This window comes from Danio rerio, chromosome 17 (assembly GCF_049306965.1).
Source record: "Danio rerio strain Tuebingen ecotype United States chromosome 17, GRCz12tu, whole genome shotgun sequence".
Classification (NCBI taxonomy): domain Eukaryota; kingdom Metazoa; phylum Chordata; class Actinopteri; order Cypriniformes; family Danionidae; genus Danio; species Danio rerio.
Window position 1 is genome coordinate 50,236,122 of NC_133192.1, and position 17,085 is coordinate 50,253,206.

The 17,085-nt window shown below is 36.0% G+C and overlaps 3 protein-coding genes across 13 annotated transcripts in view; 2 read left to right on the plus strand and 1 right to left on the minus strand.

The window, feature by feature from the left end:
* The window catches only part of LOC110438063 (uncharacterized), a 74,042-nt gene extending 72,647 nt beyond the window's left edge, over nucleotides 1-1,395 (plus strand). The window contains exon 11 of one of the 2 annotated variants that reach the window (XM_073927757.1): nucleotides 1,208-1,395. The gene's annotated coding sequence lies outside the window, so the exon portion shown is untranslated. Of the gene's footprint in view, nucleotides 1-472; nucleotides 955-1,207 lie in introns of those variants that run through there. The other variant, XM_073927752.1, reaches the window with a different exon arrangement.
* The window catches only part of ttbk2a (tau tubulin kinase 2a), a 39,043-nt gene extending 29,957 nt beyond the window's left edge, over nucleotides 1-9,086 (minus strand). For both annotated transcript variants that reach the window (XM_009293263.5, XM_002665239.8), the window contains exons 1-2: nucleotides 8,859-9,086; nucleotides 1,642-1,793 (exon numbers count right to left, since the gene is read on the minus strand). In XM_009293263.5, the coding sequence (XP_009291538.1) occupies nucleotides 1,642-1,710 (69 nt within the window). In that variant the 5' untranslated portion in view covers nucleotides 1,711-1,793; nucleotides 8,859-9,086. The remainder of the gene's footprint in view (nucleotides 1-1,641; nucleotides 1,794-8,858) is intronic.
* A 4,747-nt stretch (nucleotides 9,087-13,833) lies between these two features.
* The window catches only part of ganc (glucosidase, alpha; neutral C), a 43,744-nt gene continuing 40,492 nt past the window's right edge, over nucleotides 13,834-17,085 (plus strand). For 5 of the 9 annotated variants that reach the window (XM_021467473.3, XM_003200376.7, XM_073927768.1 and 2 more), the window contains exons 1-3: nucleotides 13,834-13,900; nucleotides 14,381-14,434; nucleotides 14,620-14,722. In XM_021467473.3, the coding sequence (XP_021323148.1) occupies nucleotides 13,866-13,900; nucleotides 14,381-14,434; nucleotides 14,620-14,722 (192 nt within the window). In that variant the 5' untranslated portion in view covers nucleotides 13,834-13,865. The remainder of the gene's footprint in view (nucleotides 13,901-14,380; nucleotides 14,435-14,619; nucleotides 14,723-17,085) is intronic. The other 4 variants (XM_073927764.1, XM_073927766.1, XM_073927765.1 and 1 more) reach the window with 1 other exon arrangement.

Below are 17,085 nucleotides of genomic sequence, written 5' to 3' on the forward strand. Positions count from 1 at the left end.
CTTTTTTAACTTTGTCATTATAGGGTGTTGTGTGTAGAATTTTGAGGAAATAAATAAATTTAATCCATTATAAGGCTGTAACATAAAAAAATGTGGAAAAAGTGAAGCGCTAAAAATACTTTCCAGATGCACTGTAAATATAGTTTTTAAATAGTGATTATAGGTTTTGTGACGGCCTGAAAGGTTGGCCGCACAGTTCTGTGAAACAGCGTGCGTATATTTACACACACACACACACACACACACACACACACACACACACACACACAACCATGCGAACATATTCACAGCTATGCAGACATGACATTTAATTTTATAGTTTCTTTCTCCGTATCTATTATACAAATCACAATACACAGTTTTTTTCTTATGCTTTATTTATAGAAACCATACATTATTGTTACTACTAAATTAATTTGGAGTGCACACAAATTAGTTTCGTTGTATGATTAATGTTTGTTTCTTTTTTGAGTTACCGAGTGGTGCCCTGGAGACAGAAAGCGGCAGCCAGGTGGCTTCCGGTGCGGCAAAGATTGGAGTCCGGGCGGGAACGCCGGATTTATGCAAAATGGTTCTGCCCGGGCAAACCAACCGCTTGAATAATGCAGGGGGAGAAGTTATTTTAGATATCCTCTTTGATCAAATATTTATGTATTGATTTTGTTAATTTGTTTGTATTGGTTAATGTTTGATTTTATTATTTTTGTGGAAATGTTGTTATTGCATTTATTTTGTTTTTGTGTTGTATGTAGTAATGAGAATTTTTGTCTTTACCCCTTTGTAATTCAAATGAGCTCATCCTTTTGTTTATAAGCCTGGCTGTTCTTCATTGTTTAGGTCATTTTGTGTTGGTTGGTTATGTTGCCCTCATGTTCCCTTATTTTCTTTTTTGTTAAATTATATTAATTTGAGGACTTATGTCCTATTTGTTGAGATTAAATCTCAAATTGAGGATTTTTGGCTTGTGTTCTGTTTCCTTTGACCCTCGGTCCCTTACAGGTTTCTAGGTTTAATGCATAATAGAAAAGAATATAATATAAAATAATGCATTTGTTCTCTGTGTACTAGTTTCACAATGCACTCAGCACAGCAGTCAATCCATTTTATCTATGGTGTATGTTTTTTTACTATTTATTTCTCTTGGCATCACAAGTCTTTTATGTCACAATCTCTTTTGCCCTCTCATATCACTTCCTTTCCTCCTCAGATCTCCCCGTACAGAGACAGATCTGGATTTCTCCAGGGATTATACTCGGTTGATTCAGCAGTAGGATTATACAACATGTTTCGTCAAGGGAAGCAACGTATCACTGCACTGAAGGAGCTGTTTAGTAGCCTACTCAGATGCTCACAAACACACACACACATATACAAATACACACACACAACATTACGAGATCAGCGTGAGGAGTGAGTCACTTTTTACTGAACACTGTCTCACTCATATATGCAAATGTAGACAAACAGTTTCACGTTCCTTTCAGAAAGCAGATTTAAATGATGCTTCATTTGTGAGGCAGGATTTCTTTATTGTGAGCCTCTATTTCTTTCTACACCTTCTAAATCAATAACTAGACTGTCTGGTCTTTTAACAAGTAAAGCACTATGAGGATGCGCACTGGATGAAACCTGCAGACTTACTATTTTCCATCGTTCCTTCACCAGAATGCCCGTGGACAGGATGTCTATCTGCTCCAATCCTCCGCTCATTCTGTCTGTGGTTCTGCTGTGAGCTTGTCTCCTAACACCAGCGAAGGAAACCGGGGACTGGCATCGGAGCTCTGTGGTGCCCACTGGAGTCAGAAAAAGAACAGTGTGTTAAAAGTGTCCATTTCGTGTTGTGACAGCATTTATGAGGCACAGTTGGAACTGAAATTTATCAGAAGCGCCTGATGGATTTTATTTTAGTAAACGAAAACTAAACTAAAACTATTGGTCAAAACATAGTTTTGTTAACTGAAATAAAATTATAAATTCAGAGCAAATGAAAATAATAAAACTAACTGAAACTGACAAAAGTCACAGCAAAAACTATTCATTCATTCATTTCCTTGTCGGCTTAGTCCCTTTATTAATCCGGGGTCACCACAGCGGAATGAACCGGCAACTTATGCAGCAAGTTTTTACGCAGCGGATGCCCTTCCAGCTGCAACCCATCTTTGGGAAACATCCACACACACACTTATACACTACAGACAATTTAGTACTGCATGTCTTTGGACTGTGGGGGAAACCGGAGCACCCGGAGGAAACCCACGCGAAGGCAGGGAGAACATGCAAACTCCACACAGAAACACCAACTGAGCCAAGGTTCGAACCAGCGACCTTCTTGCTGTGAGGTGAAAGCACTACCTACTGCGCCACTGCCTCGCCCCACAGAAAAAAACTAACTGAAATAAAATAATAACTTGAAAAAATAGTAATAAATAACCACTAATCTCTCACACTGCTCTACAGTGATCTTAAAACTGTAATTTACAAGACATTTTTGCAGAGATTTTTAATCAGGTTTGGTTCAAGACTCTAGTCTGGTCATTTTATTATTTCAATGCTTTTAGCTTAAAGAAACAAATTTAACCCACAGCCTACAGGGGTGGTTCAAGAGGGGTGGAATGGGGTGGTTGGTGGAAAAATATGCTTGGCCCCCCTTGTGCCCCTTCAGCAGTGCAGACTGATCATGGTATATCTGTTGTGTGGAAGCAATTCTGGTGCATTTAATATCTTCTGAGTAGCAGCACTTGAATTTTGCGCCACTATTAGAGCACTGTCAATTTCACAGGTGAAGGAAATACAAAACTTTTTCAAACTGTAGACCACTTCTCTATTGTAAGTAATGAATATTCCCACCCAGAATCTGTGCGTGCAGAATTTAGCAGATTTCCTCAGATTTTTAGCCCATCATTATTTTTGTTTATTTACTGGAGTAAATGTGGAGTAAATCTATATTTTCACTTTTTTTTTATTAATTTCAGTAATATTATTGATTAATGTAAAAATGAAAGATCAAGTTTGCGCTTAGTTATTCAGCAGCGATGCACCAGGATCTCATTCATTTATTCAATTTACTTCGGCTTAAGCCTGGGGGTTTATACTTCTGCGTCAAGTGATCGGCGTTACCCACAGCGCTTGCAACGTGCGTTTCCCTGCATTTATACTTCTACGCGCTGTTTTTATTCCTCTGCAATAATACTTCCGAAACGCTAACTGGCAGTGGGTGTTTATGTTTCTTTGTGTCGAGTTTCTTTGCTGGTGTTTTGTTTTTTTCTGAGCGCTAACTTAAGTAAAAGTGGCTCAAACTCGCTCATTTTCAGGCGGGAATCAGCGAAGTGCCACAACTTAAATCATAAGGTAAACATAAAACAACAGTCTCCATCTGGAGCTCCTACATGGGACTCAACACTTGTAAACACTTGCTCCATTGGGCTCACCTCCACCCACACTCATCAACGATATCAAGCCGACCAATCACAGGGCTTGCGCTACACGTCGTTGTGACGTGTAGTTTAATTTTTTGAGAGGTGCACATCAGCGTCGCTGACGGCCATGGTGAGGGCGAGGGCTATGCTTTCACACGTAGGCTGCGCCGGAGCATACGCATGCGCTTGACGCATTTTTGACACATTTTTAAATTATAATAATATCAACAAAAACACTCGCACACAATAGGCAGCTGATTAAGTCGTTCTCAGTGACATAAAAAGCGCACCGTGCTTCTTTCTTTCTTGTCAACAAAAAGGCAGTGTGGTGTGCCTCACGTTTTTTTGTAACGTAAAAGCACGTTCGATGTAATTGGCCCCTTATTCATCGGGGGTTACCACAGCGGAATGAACCGCCAACTTAGGGGCTGATAACACCAAATGCGTTTTTGCATTGAAATATGCCTTTTTTTGTGATTTACTAATGGCCAAGGGCGTTTTGCGCGCTGCTTATACGCCCTGCATGCCTCATGTTTTAACCGTCTGCTGCGCCTCGCCATGCGCTCGCAGTTGAACAAAAGTCAACTCTTGTGTCTTTTTTGTTCTCCAATCAAATGAAAGCAGAGGCGGGGTTTCTGTTAAGGTGCCTGCAGTGTTTGTGTTGTCATGACAACAACGGAGACTTTTAAAGACGGAGGAGAGACTTGTGGTTGCTGTTTTGAGTTATCTTTTGAGTTTGAGTTATACTTTACAAATCTTGAATATCACAATATTAATGAATATTAAAATTATATTAATATCAATAGCAACACTCTCACACAATACCCAGCTGATTCAGTCGTTGCCTAGCGTGTTCTGTGTTATCAGCTTCCCCTTATCCAGCATATATTTTACCGCCACCTTATCCAGCACGTTTTTACGCAGCAGATGCCCTTCCAGCCGCAACCCAGTACTGGGTGATGTAAAATTAATCTTCAATATGGCGCAACCCCTTCTGTTTCAGTTGGAAGTAAATCAACAAACTGAAATAAATGTCTTATTCTGGTTTACGGGACATTAAAGTGAACAGACCCTGATCCAGATTAAGGCCGTACTCACACTAGGTACAGTTGTCTCGAACCGGGCCAAAGCATGCTTGTCCCCCCTCCCGTCTCCCCCGAGGGCCCGCGCTCACACCATATCGGGCCTCGGCACGCTTACGTCATCGCTGCTGCTCTGTTCAGTGAGAAGCGCTCTCTATGGCAAGCCTTTTTAGCATTTAAATCTTTGTTCTGACTCCATAAATATATTCAGAGATATCTCTAATTATATTTTGACTAGTCATAATTATAATTCCACTACTCAGAATGACAATAGAGATATCTGCAATTACAATTGTACTAGTACGAAATCAGATTGGAGATATCTGCAAATATATTATGACTAGTCATATTCCTCTATTGACTTCCATTGAAAAATATTTGCAGATATCTCTAAATGAGTTTTGATTAGTCACAATTGTAATTAGAGATATCTCCAAATGAATTTTGACTAGTAACAATTGTAATTAGTGATATCTCTGAGTTTTTACTAGTCATAATACATTTGGAGATATCTTTAATTCGTCATATTTAGAGATATTTACAAATATATTTGAAGATATCTCTAATTAATTTACTAATAGTCAAATTACAGTTGTAGATATTTTTGACCAGTCAAAATTCATTTGGAGATATCTCTAATTACAATTGTGACTATTCAAACTCATTTAGAGATATCTGCAAATATTTTTCAATGGAAGTCAATGGAGGAATATGACTAGTCAGTCATAATATATTTGCAGATATTTCCAATCTGACTAGTCGAATTATAATTATGACTAATCAAAATATAATTAGAGATATCTCTAAATATATTTATGGATAGTCAGAACAAGGTTTAAATGCTAAAACTGCTTGCCATACGCTCTCACCCAGCAGCACAGTGGAGATTTCTCTAGTTATATCGTTTCAGTCGTTTGATATGCAGTGATATGCAGTCAAATATTTCGCCAAACAGTCCTTAGGGATGTGGTGACACGCAGTCAGATATTTCACCGGACAGATCCGCCACTTTTGGCGCTCATAAACAATCATATTGCTCTCGTGCTGCAGGAATGAGGAGGTCTGCTGAAGCCGCACAGCTGTCATGCTGTGAGGGGTTCTCGTCTGTCATAAACTACGGCAGTTTGCGATCACTGAACAGTAAGAATGATTAATAAATCCATATGAAACAACCCCTTAAAAGTCACGTCTCGCTTTCAGTTTCGGGCTTTGGCGCGTTTTGCACTCACACACAAGCGTACCGTGCCAAAGCCCAAGTGAACTGCGCTCAGGCACACCTCTTCCAACCGGGCCTGGGCCGGCCAAGTGAACCGTGCTTGAGCCCGATTCAGTGCACTCACACTTCTCAAACGATCCGGGAAACGGGCCTGAGCACGGTACGGATGGCATAGTGTTGGCCCTAAGAGCAGACCCTCATCCTGTTTAGTGCTGAGCTTGTGAGTAAATCCAACTGCAGTGTTGAACCAGTTGGCCACTGAGATTCTCTAAACTGTTCTGTTATTATCACCTAAATTTGCCTTTTGCCAACAACCAGCCTTTTTTTGGATTTAATGAGTTACAGTAGATACATTATAAAGGTGTAGCCTTTTTTAGAAATCAAAGCTTTGCAACAATCAACTTCTCCTCTGAAAGGTTCATTCCTTTGCTCTTCATCTTGACTGGGTTTCAGTCAGTATAGCTTCTTTCAAAGTCTTTGAAAACTGGAAAGTCTGGCTGCCAGTTACATAGGGTTTGTCAAATAATTATGGTAATTACAACCAGCTACCAGATTAACTCCTTAACCTAATTATCTTTCACAGACATTACAACACACAGCAACACCATACTGTCAGGCCCATTTGCAGAGGTTGTGAATTAATGGTTCAAATACTTTAAATAATGTTAATTTTCTTGCACATAAAACTTTTATAAGACCTCAGTGTATGATAAGGAGTCATGATACCATATGTTTGTGTTGCCTGTATTTGTTTGTTTAGCTCTCAGAGTCCCAGTCACCGCAGAGTTTAGATTTATGAATAACTAAGCACCATGCTTTCAGCTAAAAAAATATTATTAATGTTGAACTGAATAAATAAGGGCGATGCAGTGGCGCAGTAGGTAGTGCTGTTGCCTCACAGCAAGAAGGTCTCTGGTTAGAACCTCGGCTGGGTCAGTTGCCGTTTCTGTGTGGAGTTTGCATGTTCTCCCTGCGTTCGCTTGGGTTTCCTCCGGGTGCTCCGGTTTACCCCACAGTCCAAAGACATGCAGTACAGGTGAATTGGGAAGGCTAATTTTCCGTAGTGTATGAATGTGAATGAGTGTATGTGGATGTTTTCCAGAGATGGGTTGTGGCTAGAATGGCATCCGCTGTAAAAACGTGCTGGATAAGTTGGCGGTTCATTCCGCTGTGGCGACCCCAGATTAATAAAGGGATTAAGGCGAAAAGAAAATGGATGAAAGAATGATTAAATAAATAAAATGAATGTACACCATAGACGGCGTAAGGAGGGTAAGTCAGTCAACATTACATTTTTGTTATTTGAAACAAACGTATTTGTGGGAATAAAGCTTAAAACTATGGACATAGAGGATGGACATCCCAGGGGACATTCTAATGTTGAATGGTTATCATTACAGCACTTTTTGCTGCAAGAAAAATACCTCCAACTTTTTTGTTAAAGTGCTTATAATACTATTTTATGTTTACAAAAATGTATGTTTATTTACAAGTGTGCATTTCAACTGTAGGTTATTACAGTTTTAAATAGAAATGTAATGAGATTAGAATATTTTTAGACTTGTTTTTAAATGCTAATTTATTATCATCCATCATAAAAAAAAAACAAATAAACAAACAAACAACAATAAAAATTGTGAATCTGTTAAACCTTATTTTAAATTAAAAACTGTAGCCTATAGGCAAATAACAAACTGGCCAGCTCATTTCCTCAGTCAGGAATTTGTCCATTTAAATAATAAAAGCCTTCTTTTAATGCTTATTTTATTGGTTATTCTTCTTAAAGCCTTCTTCTATTGGTTATTTTCACAATTTATGATGACGTACTGTCAAATTGGGACAAGAGCTCTAATAGAGGCCCAATTCTGGACATTGTCAGAAGGGAGTGGAAACCCCTCTGGTTTTGGTTTTGGCTAAACTATTGTTTATCCAAAAATGATACTCCTGTCAGATATTTGAAAGAATAAAAAGAAGATATTTGTCAAAATGTTGAAAAAAACGGAAACCATTGACTTCCACAGTATTTGTTTTTTCTACCATGGATGTCAATAGCTTCCGCTTTTCAAGATTTTCAAAATACCATCCTTTGTGTTCAATAGAAAACAAGAAACTCAAAGGTTTGGAATCACTTGAGGGTGAGAACATTGTGAGCATTGTGATTTTTGGATCAACTATTCCCTTAAGATTAAAGTAGCCTACATAAATCATTATTATTATTATTTTTACAACGAGAATAACGAATTACAACGATGCCAAAGCATCAAGTTTAGCATGTTACCGAATAATATTTAAAAATGTCTATAAAGTGGACGACAGAGATGTTCTATTACACACTGAATCATCAGTCACTCTGTTCCAGCTCCACTCCGGGTTTTCCACATCCGGTACGGAACTCAAGTTCCAGGGCGATAAGGGGGGAAAATCACAGTTACCTTCTGGAATATAGTAGGACTTGCTGTTCTAATTGCATTAGCTGAAAACGTCAGACAAATGTAAACGTACAAATGATGCTCAATGACATGATAACATCTCTAAGAAGTAGTGAGATAACGTTAACCCCTCCCTGCATTTAAAGGGCTTAGTGATTGACAGCTGTCATTTTAAGACGTTCACACGTCAACATACTCACGCCAAGGACTGATGTGTGAAACTAATGTACTAGAGGAGTGCAGACCTTTAACGATACAGAAAAATACCGTGCTTTTACCGTGCTTTTTACTCGAAGCGTATTGTATTTGAGCGTATTGTAGAAAAGCCTTTAATCAGATCCTGTTATCAGATCATTACTGAATTCGCTTCTGCCGACAGAGCTGCTTTCACTAAAATAGAATACTTTTATTTCTGTAGACGACTTTTACTTAATAAACTCTATTATCTCCCATATTTGATATTAATATTCGTCTGTTTTAAGGCAGCGGCCCGCTGCTGAAATGTGATCCGCACCACTCGATGTGTTGCGTTGCTATACAGTCAACACAGACAACACATCACATCCAACTACACACTTTACACACCGCATCATGTTCATTCCAATGGATTTGACCTTGAAAACAGTCATATAACCGCATTAGTGCGATCGCAGCTGTGACTGACGGCATGTCATGGAGCTGTGCGTGTGCGTGTGTCCGTATCCATGTTACTCACCTCAGTCCCGATCCTCACAGCGCCGGGTGTGGTTTAAAACCCTAACAAAATGCGATTTACAATCATGTCGAAGACCTTAAATGGTGTAAAAACACAGAACGTTCATCCATTTGTTTATCCTTTGCTCTGACACAAGCACAAACGGCGCCGTGTTTTGGTAAACGTCCGTTTTATGATCGCGGCTCCTTCAGCATCTCTGCAGATTCGTGACGTGGGTCTCTCCGCTGCATGCGCGCTCGTTCGCGACGCTATCGCCCTTCGCAACAGCAAGCGCGCGAACTAGCATTCCACTCTGCGCGGCCACGTAAATTCTCCGAGCGCGTTCTCGAGAGCTGCTTGGACCATAGACTGTGTTGGACTTGTGTGCTATGTGCCCTCTTCTGTTTGAAACCAGGACAGCAAGATTTTGTTTATCACTCAGTTTCTAAACTTCATTGGTCTCTTCTGTGATTCAGTTTCTCACACTTGTTATTAAATGATTTATGAAATTGTACAGATATGTGCAGTGTACACTGATAAAGCTATTCATATTTAGATACGTGCAATAATAGACCTATTAACCTAAAATATAATTGTTAACATTGTTAATTCATCTGCTATTGCACTTGATATTTGAAAAAATGTTTAAAAAATAAAACTGTTACCATTAACTTACATAGTTTTTTTTTTTTTTTTTGAACAACAGCAAAAAAAAAAAAAATCATGAAAGTCTGGAAACTTGTGTCCATTGACTAACATAGTATTTGTTATTTTCTACTATGTATGTCAACAATTACCAGTTTCTAACATACTTCAAAATATCTTTTTTTTTTTTTTTTGGTGAACAACAACAACAGCAAAAGAAAATCATAAAGGTTTAGAACCCCTTAAATATGAGTAAATAGTGAGTAAATTTTTACTTTTGAATAGACCCTTTAATCTTTTTCTTCCCCCAGATAAATGGTCCCTGTCGATGATAAAGTTTCAAAGTACTTTATTGAATATGTAACCATCAGCATCAATCAGCATAATCAGTATCAAGAACTCTTAATCTGTTTTGTAAATAGTAGGCCTATATTTATTGGAAAGTTTAAAATAAATATTATATAGAATATTCCACTTGCTCTAGTGATATTTACCTAAAAGTAAATACTCAGTCATCGTATACAGTGCATCCTGAAAGTATTCATAGCGCTTCAATTTTTCCAATTTTTTTTAATGTGACAGCCTTATTCCAAAATTGATTAAATTCATTTATTTCCTATATTCTACACCCAATACCCCATATAATGACAATGTGAAAAAATATTATTTGAAATTGTTGCAAATTGATTTAAAATAAAAAACCTGAAAAATCACATGTACATGAATATTTACAGCCTTTCTCGTGAAGCTCTAAATTGAGCTCAGGTACATTCTGTTTCCACTGATCAATCTTGAGATGTTTCAACAGCTTAACTGGAGTTCACCTGTGGTCAAATCAGTTGATTGGACATGATTCGAAAAGGTATACACCTGTCTATATAAGGTCCCAGGGTTGACAGTGCATGTCAAAGCACAAACCAAGCATGAAGTCAAAGGAATTGTCTGTGGACCTCTGAGACAGGATTGTCTCAAGGCACAAGGCTGGGCAAGGTTACAGAAACATTTCTGCTGCTCTGAAAGTTTCAATGAGCACTGTGACCTCCATCATCTGTAAATGGAAGATGTTTGGAACCACCAGGACTCTTCCTAGAGCTGGCCGGCCATCTAAGCTGAGTGATGGGGGGAGAAGGGCCTTAGTCAGGGAGGTGATCGATAACCCAGTGGTCACTCTGTCTGAGCTCCAGCGTTTTTCAGTGGAGAGAGTTTTTCAGTGGCCGGACGGAAAATAGTCCCAGCCTGGAATTTGCCAAAAGGCATCTAAAGGACTCTCAGACCATAAGAAACAAAATTCTCTGGTCTGATGAGACTAAATTTGAACTCTTTGGAGTGATTGCCAGGCGTAACGTTTGGAGAAAACCAGGCACCGCTCATCACTAGGCTAATACCATCCCTACAGCGAAGCATGGTGGTGGCAGCATCATGCTGTGAGTTTTTTTAACAGGAGGAACTGGAAAACTAGTCAGGATAGAGGGAAAGATGAATGCAGCAATGTACAGAGACATCCTAAATGAAAACATTTTGGGCGACCAGCCTGATCTCACGAGGAATCGTAAGTATTTTAAGTTTTGTCAGTTTAGTGGCTATTCGTATGAATTTGTATTCATATATTTAAGTTCATTCGCACGAAAATGTACGATTTTAAAAAGGAGGCGTGGCACCTAACCCCACCCCTAAACCCAACTGTCATTGGGGGATAAGTAAATCGTACTAAATTGTACAAATTAGATCATATGACTTCATACAAATTAGCCACTAAATCAAAAAGTTGCAAATTGCCTTGAGGTTGTGTTGGAGCAACGGTTCATCTTCCAGCAGGAAATCTATCTATCTATCTATCTATCTATCTATCTATCTATCTATCTATCTATCTATCTATCTATCTATCTATCTATCTATCTATCTATCTATCTATCTATCTATCTATCTATCTATCTATCTATCTATCTATCTATCTATCTATCTATCTATAAATTTGAAACAATTTGAAAAAAATCTTTTTTCACATTGTCATTATGGGGTTTCGTGTGTAGAATTTTGAGAAAATAAATTAATTTAATCCTTTTTGGAATAAGGCTGTAACTTAAAACAAATGTGGAAAAAGTAAAGCGCTATAAATACTTTCCGAATGCACCAAACATGCACCAAACCTGTTTGTTTTGAGGGGGAAATGAGTATTGATTCCCAAGGTGCAGTATTTATGAAAATACATTGGGGGGTATGGGTTACCTGTTTGATTAAATGTATTTATTATTATTTTAAAATCTAAATATTAATGTGTTGTCAGATATATAGTCCGTTTAAGGTTCCAACTTTTTATTATGCATCATTTTATATCTACTGGGGGCCCAAAATCGGCTTTGTGTCTATGTCACAAAAAAGACAAATTATTGGTGATGTGTGAAACTAAAAGTAGAGGCAGATTCACTAGATGGTGTGTCCTAACTACTATTTTCATTCTGTAGTCTGATAGACTTTAATAAAACTTCATTTCTGAAATAGACACAACTTATTACACTAAACGATAAATGGCATTGTTTGAGGCTCGTAATAAAGTATATCACTGATTACATTTTACTGACACCATTACATGATGGTTTAACAGAGCTGGACAATGACACTACCATTTTATACAGAGATGCAGTATTGATGAAATAAGTCAAAATTGATAGCTGACATTTTCTTTTGGAGTTGAATTGAATCAGCTTATGCTTAAAGCAGTCTGTACTGTAAAAAGCCCTATGAAAATAAAGGTGATTTCTCTTACACTGTGGAAATACTACTATGAGAAACAGGATATTTGTAGGCTGTAAATATAATGAAGCCTGCGTTCATGTGACTAAGTTACTGAGCATAAAGTAACTTGAAGTCAGGGGCGGATTTAACCAACAAGCAAGGTAAGCGGCCGCTTAGGCCCCCCAAAATAACTAGAAGTATAAATTATAAATATAAACTATATGTAACATTGTTTTCTACCATATTTTGTATGGTGAGAGTTACAAATACAGTTTTAACATAATTATTATTTAATATACAATTGAATACAATTTTATTATAATAAAAGTTATGTAATAATAATATTATAAAAAAATTATCTATCACAGAGAAGTCCGGCAGTATAATTTATGAAAAAGTATATTTATTATTTCAGTTGTAAATTAATTTTAAGAAAACTAATCAATTAGAAATGTAGTGATTACATTAATTTAAAATGTCGAAAAGAAGATTGAGTGATATATATATATATATATACATATAACAGCAACATAAATAAAAAATTATTAAAGTAGAAAGGGTTCATTTTAGGACTTGGGCCCTATATGGCTGAAATTGAGGGCCCCAAAATCACTAAATCCTCCCCTGCTTGAAGTAATACATGAAGTAATAACATCCATAGACCTTTTGGCCCTCAGCAATTAACGACAAACAAACCTTTTTTTTAGCATTTAACACATTTTACATCACAATGTTGGGGTGACACAGTTAATAAAAATAATAACTAAACATTACTAAATAGTTTAGAGATGGATTACTGACGAAACATGTTGTTTGAGCCTTTTGAAGCTAGTTTTATTAGCAGTGAGAGTTTTTGCACACTCCTGATACCTTTTTAATACAGTTAAATTAAATAAAAATAAAGTTAAGATGTTTTAATTTTCATTTTTGTGTGGGATATATTTATCTTATATTTATCCTTGTCACTAAATAGGACAACAATTAAATTTAAGCAACTGTCAAATCACAGACAAGCCGCTCGATGGCAGCATGGCATTTCAAATTAAAATGTCACAAGGATCAAACACCACAGACACTAAACAAAACAGAATGCCATTTTGCTGAACGACCGGTGATAAAATAGGCGGAACTTAACAGCACAGGCTTTTCTGGAATTGGTAGAGGTCTTTTTATAATATAACAGATTTTTATATTTATATCATGCGTGTTTTAAAATCTAATAATTGTTCTAAGCAAAATTATTGTCGAGGTTAGTGAAACACCATATAGCCTATCAACAGCGCTGTAATCTGTTACTTTTCTCGACGCTTCTCAAAATGGACCAATCAAATGCGTTTGTGATTAATTTACAAAAAATGTTAAACTATTTTTTAAAACAAATTTATTAGCTATGCTCCTATCTGTATGCCAGATATCAGTCGCTTATATGATATTTTAAAAGATGTTTCCAAACATCTCGAGTAACTCATAAGCGTTCTCCAAAACGAGATTTGAATGCGACTGAATGGAGGTTTCGGATATTTGAGCCACCTTGCGCCCCCTTTGAGGAATATCACTTGATGTTTCTTTACATGTACATCTCACCCAATAGAAAAATAATGCACTCCTCCAACCCCCTATCAGATAACTTCCTCTTCACGTAGCGGAAACATGGAGGTGAATGTGTCAACTGAGTCTATTGAGAGGTAAACAGCATTTCTGCAGCACTGAAGCGATCCTCATGTCTGCACGATACGTGATCAATTTCCTTGATTTCGCCAGCAAATATCTGTCTTTATCGCTGTTGTTATGATCACTTACCTGCATGACATGAAGCATGCTTGAACTTGACTGTATTAGAATGATCAGAATAGTCACATGCACTGTCTGTACTCATGATATAACATTATTACATTTCATTATCTAAAAATAAGAAAGCAAACAGAACTATTTCATTTTGTAATGACTTTAATTTATGTACTGTTCTTAAATCTTAAATGTCTTACCCTCAAGTTTATATCATGTTCTTTATTTAAAGTTTAAAGAAAAGTCTTTATTTCTCGTATCTTTTTCATTGACAATGTAATTTATATTCTGTATTGTAAACAAATATTGCTACAAACTTGTCAACTGTTTTTTTTTTTTGCAAAAATAAATAATAATAATAAAATAACATTATATTACAGTGTACTAAAGTCTGAAGATAAATTTAGGAAAAACCATGAAATCTTATTTTACAGGTAAGAACTGCTGTTATGTCTATTTAAAAAATAATAATACTAATTATTATAGTTATATTATGTTAATAATAATGGTAATAATTGGGAGTATTACTGTCTATTGTTCAGGAAATAATTATTCTTATTAAAATATATTGGGTCACATAATATTTAATTTGTCTGACCTTTGAACTGTACAACAACAGGCGACAGAGAGATAAAGCAGTGTCTCAATACTTTACCTCCTACGAAACTTTCGTCCTCACAGATGGAGGGGCCAGTCTGGAGCTCTGTGAGCGGGACTCTCAGGTGGAGACACAATTTAATTAATTACTAATGAATTTGCTTGGTAATGCTTAGAGTAGTGTTTTGACATAATATTTTTAACACGATAATTTTAATACATTTTCATTCTTCCCCTCACATCCTTTTTTTCTTCTTAATGCTGTGCCTTTTTATTTTTTTTCATACAAATAAGTTTCATATTCTGGAAAGTGGGTGTCTTAAAGACTCTTGAGCATTGAAAAGTCTGAGAACTGTAGGTCAAAACTGAAAACAACAACATAAATGTCAGAAAATAATTGATATATATTTATATATATATATATATATATATATATATATATATATATATATATATATATATATATATATATATATATATATATATATTCAACTATTGTGGCATTTATATAAATAAATGGATATATATATATATATATATATATATATATATATATATATATATATATATATATATATATATATATATACATGCAGTTTTAAAGTCAGAATTATTCGCCCCCCTTTGAATTTTAATTAATTTTTCAAATTAAAATTCCCAAACTATGTTTAGCAGAGCAAGTCAATTTTCACAGTATGTTTGATAATATTTTTTCTTCTGGAGAAAGTCTTGTTTGTTTTATTGCGACTAGAATAAAAGCAGTTTTAAATTTTGTTAAAGACCATTTTAAGGTCAATATTATTAGCCCCTTTAAGCTATATTTTATAACTTGCCTAATTACTATAACCTGCCTAGTTAACCTAGTTAAGCCTTTAAATGTCACTTTAAGCTGTAAAGAAGTGTCTTGAAAAATATCTAGTAAAGTATTATTTACTGTCATCATGACAAAGATAAAATAAATCAGTTATGAGTTATTAAAACTATAATGATTAGAAATCTGCTGAAAAAATCTCTGTTAAACAGAAATTGGGGAAAAAATAAACAGGCTAATAATTCAGGGGGCTACAAATTGTGACCTCAACTATATATATATATATATATATATATATATATATATATATATATATATATATATATATATATATATATATATAATACAGTAAAAAGATGAAAAGTGATATTGTGGAAAAAAACATATAAATAAATAAATTTACAACATAAAAAAATATAGAAATATTAAGTTTAAACAATGAGTTCATATTAATTTTTTTAAATACTTGAAGGGATAGTTCACCCTAAAATAGAATATTGCATCAGAATTTACTCACCCATGTCACACACCTGTTTAAATTTCTTTCTTGTGTTTCTTCTGTAGAAGATATTTTGAAGAATGCTAAAAACCAGTAACCCTTGACTTCCATAGTATTTTTTTTCCTACTATGGATGTCAGTGGTTACTGATTTATAACATTCTTTAAAATATCTTCTTCCGTGTTCATCAGAAGAAAAAACTCATAAAGGTTTGGAGCTACATGAGGGTGACTAAAGGCCCTACCATACACTCGGCGAAATAAGGCGCAAGAACTGTTAGTGCTATGTGTTGCTATTTTCAGACAAGCGCAACCCTAATTTTCCTGCTTTGCACCACATTGTTTAAATAGTAAATCCATTTGTGCCACTTTGTGGACTCTTGAGTATGCTGGTCTAAAAAAAAGGTGTGTTAAGGCACATTCCTGGCACGTTGCTATTTTGAGGAACTAAAATGCGCAAGTGCATTAGTTATGCCCCTTAAACGTGTACACATTTCTTAATACACAAATGATGTACAACAATAAGCAGATATATTCATTCATTCATTTTTTTTGGCTTAGTCCCTTTATTAATGTGGAGTCGCCACAGTGGAATGAACTGCCAACTTATCCAGCATATGTTTTACACAGCGGATGCCCTTCCAGCTGCAACCCATCACTGGAAAACATCCATACACACTCATTTACACTCATTCACTATGGTCAATTTTAACATACCCAATTAACCTATACCACATGTCTTTGGACCTGGAGCATGGGGAGAACATGCAAACTCCACACAGAAATGCCAACTGACCCAGCCGAGGCTTTAACCAGCAACCTTCTTGCCGTGAGGTGACAGCGCAACCACTGCGCCACGGTTTCACCCCTATGCAGATATCTTTACAAATAAAAAAGAATTAAAGGATTAAAATCTTTAAAAAATATTACCACCACCTCCATGCCTTCATCTTGGTGGGCTTTTCAGTTTATTCAAGACATCTTGCTTTTATATAATGTTATTAGCAGTAAAATTGTTTATTATAGGCATATTTATATTTGTTTTATTAAAAACAAGCTAAGATTTGTCCAAATGTCAGGCTTTGGGCCATATGGGGTATATGACGTGTGTTTGGATATAACTCCACATTTCACACTTCGTTATTATTGTTAATTTATTTATTTGCTTGAAATTAGATC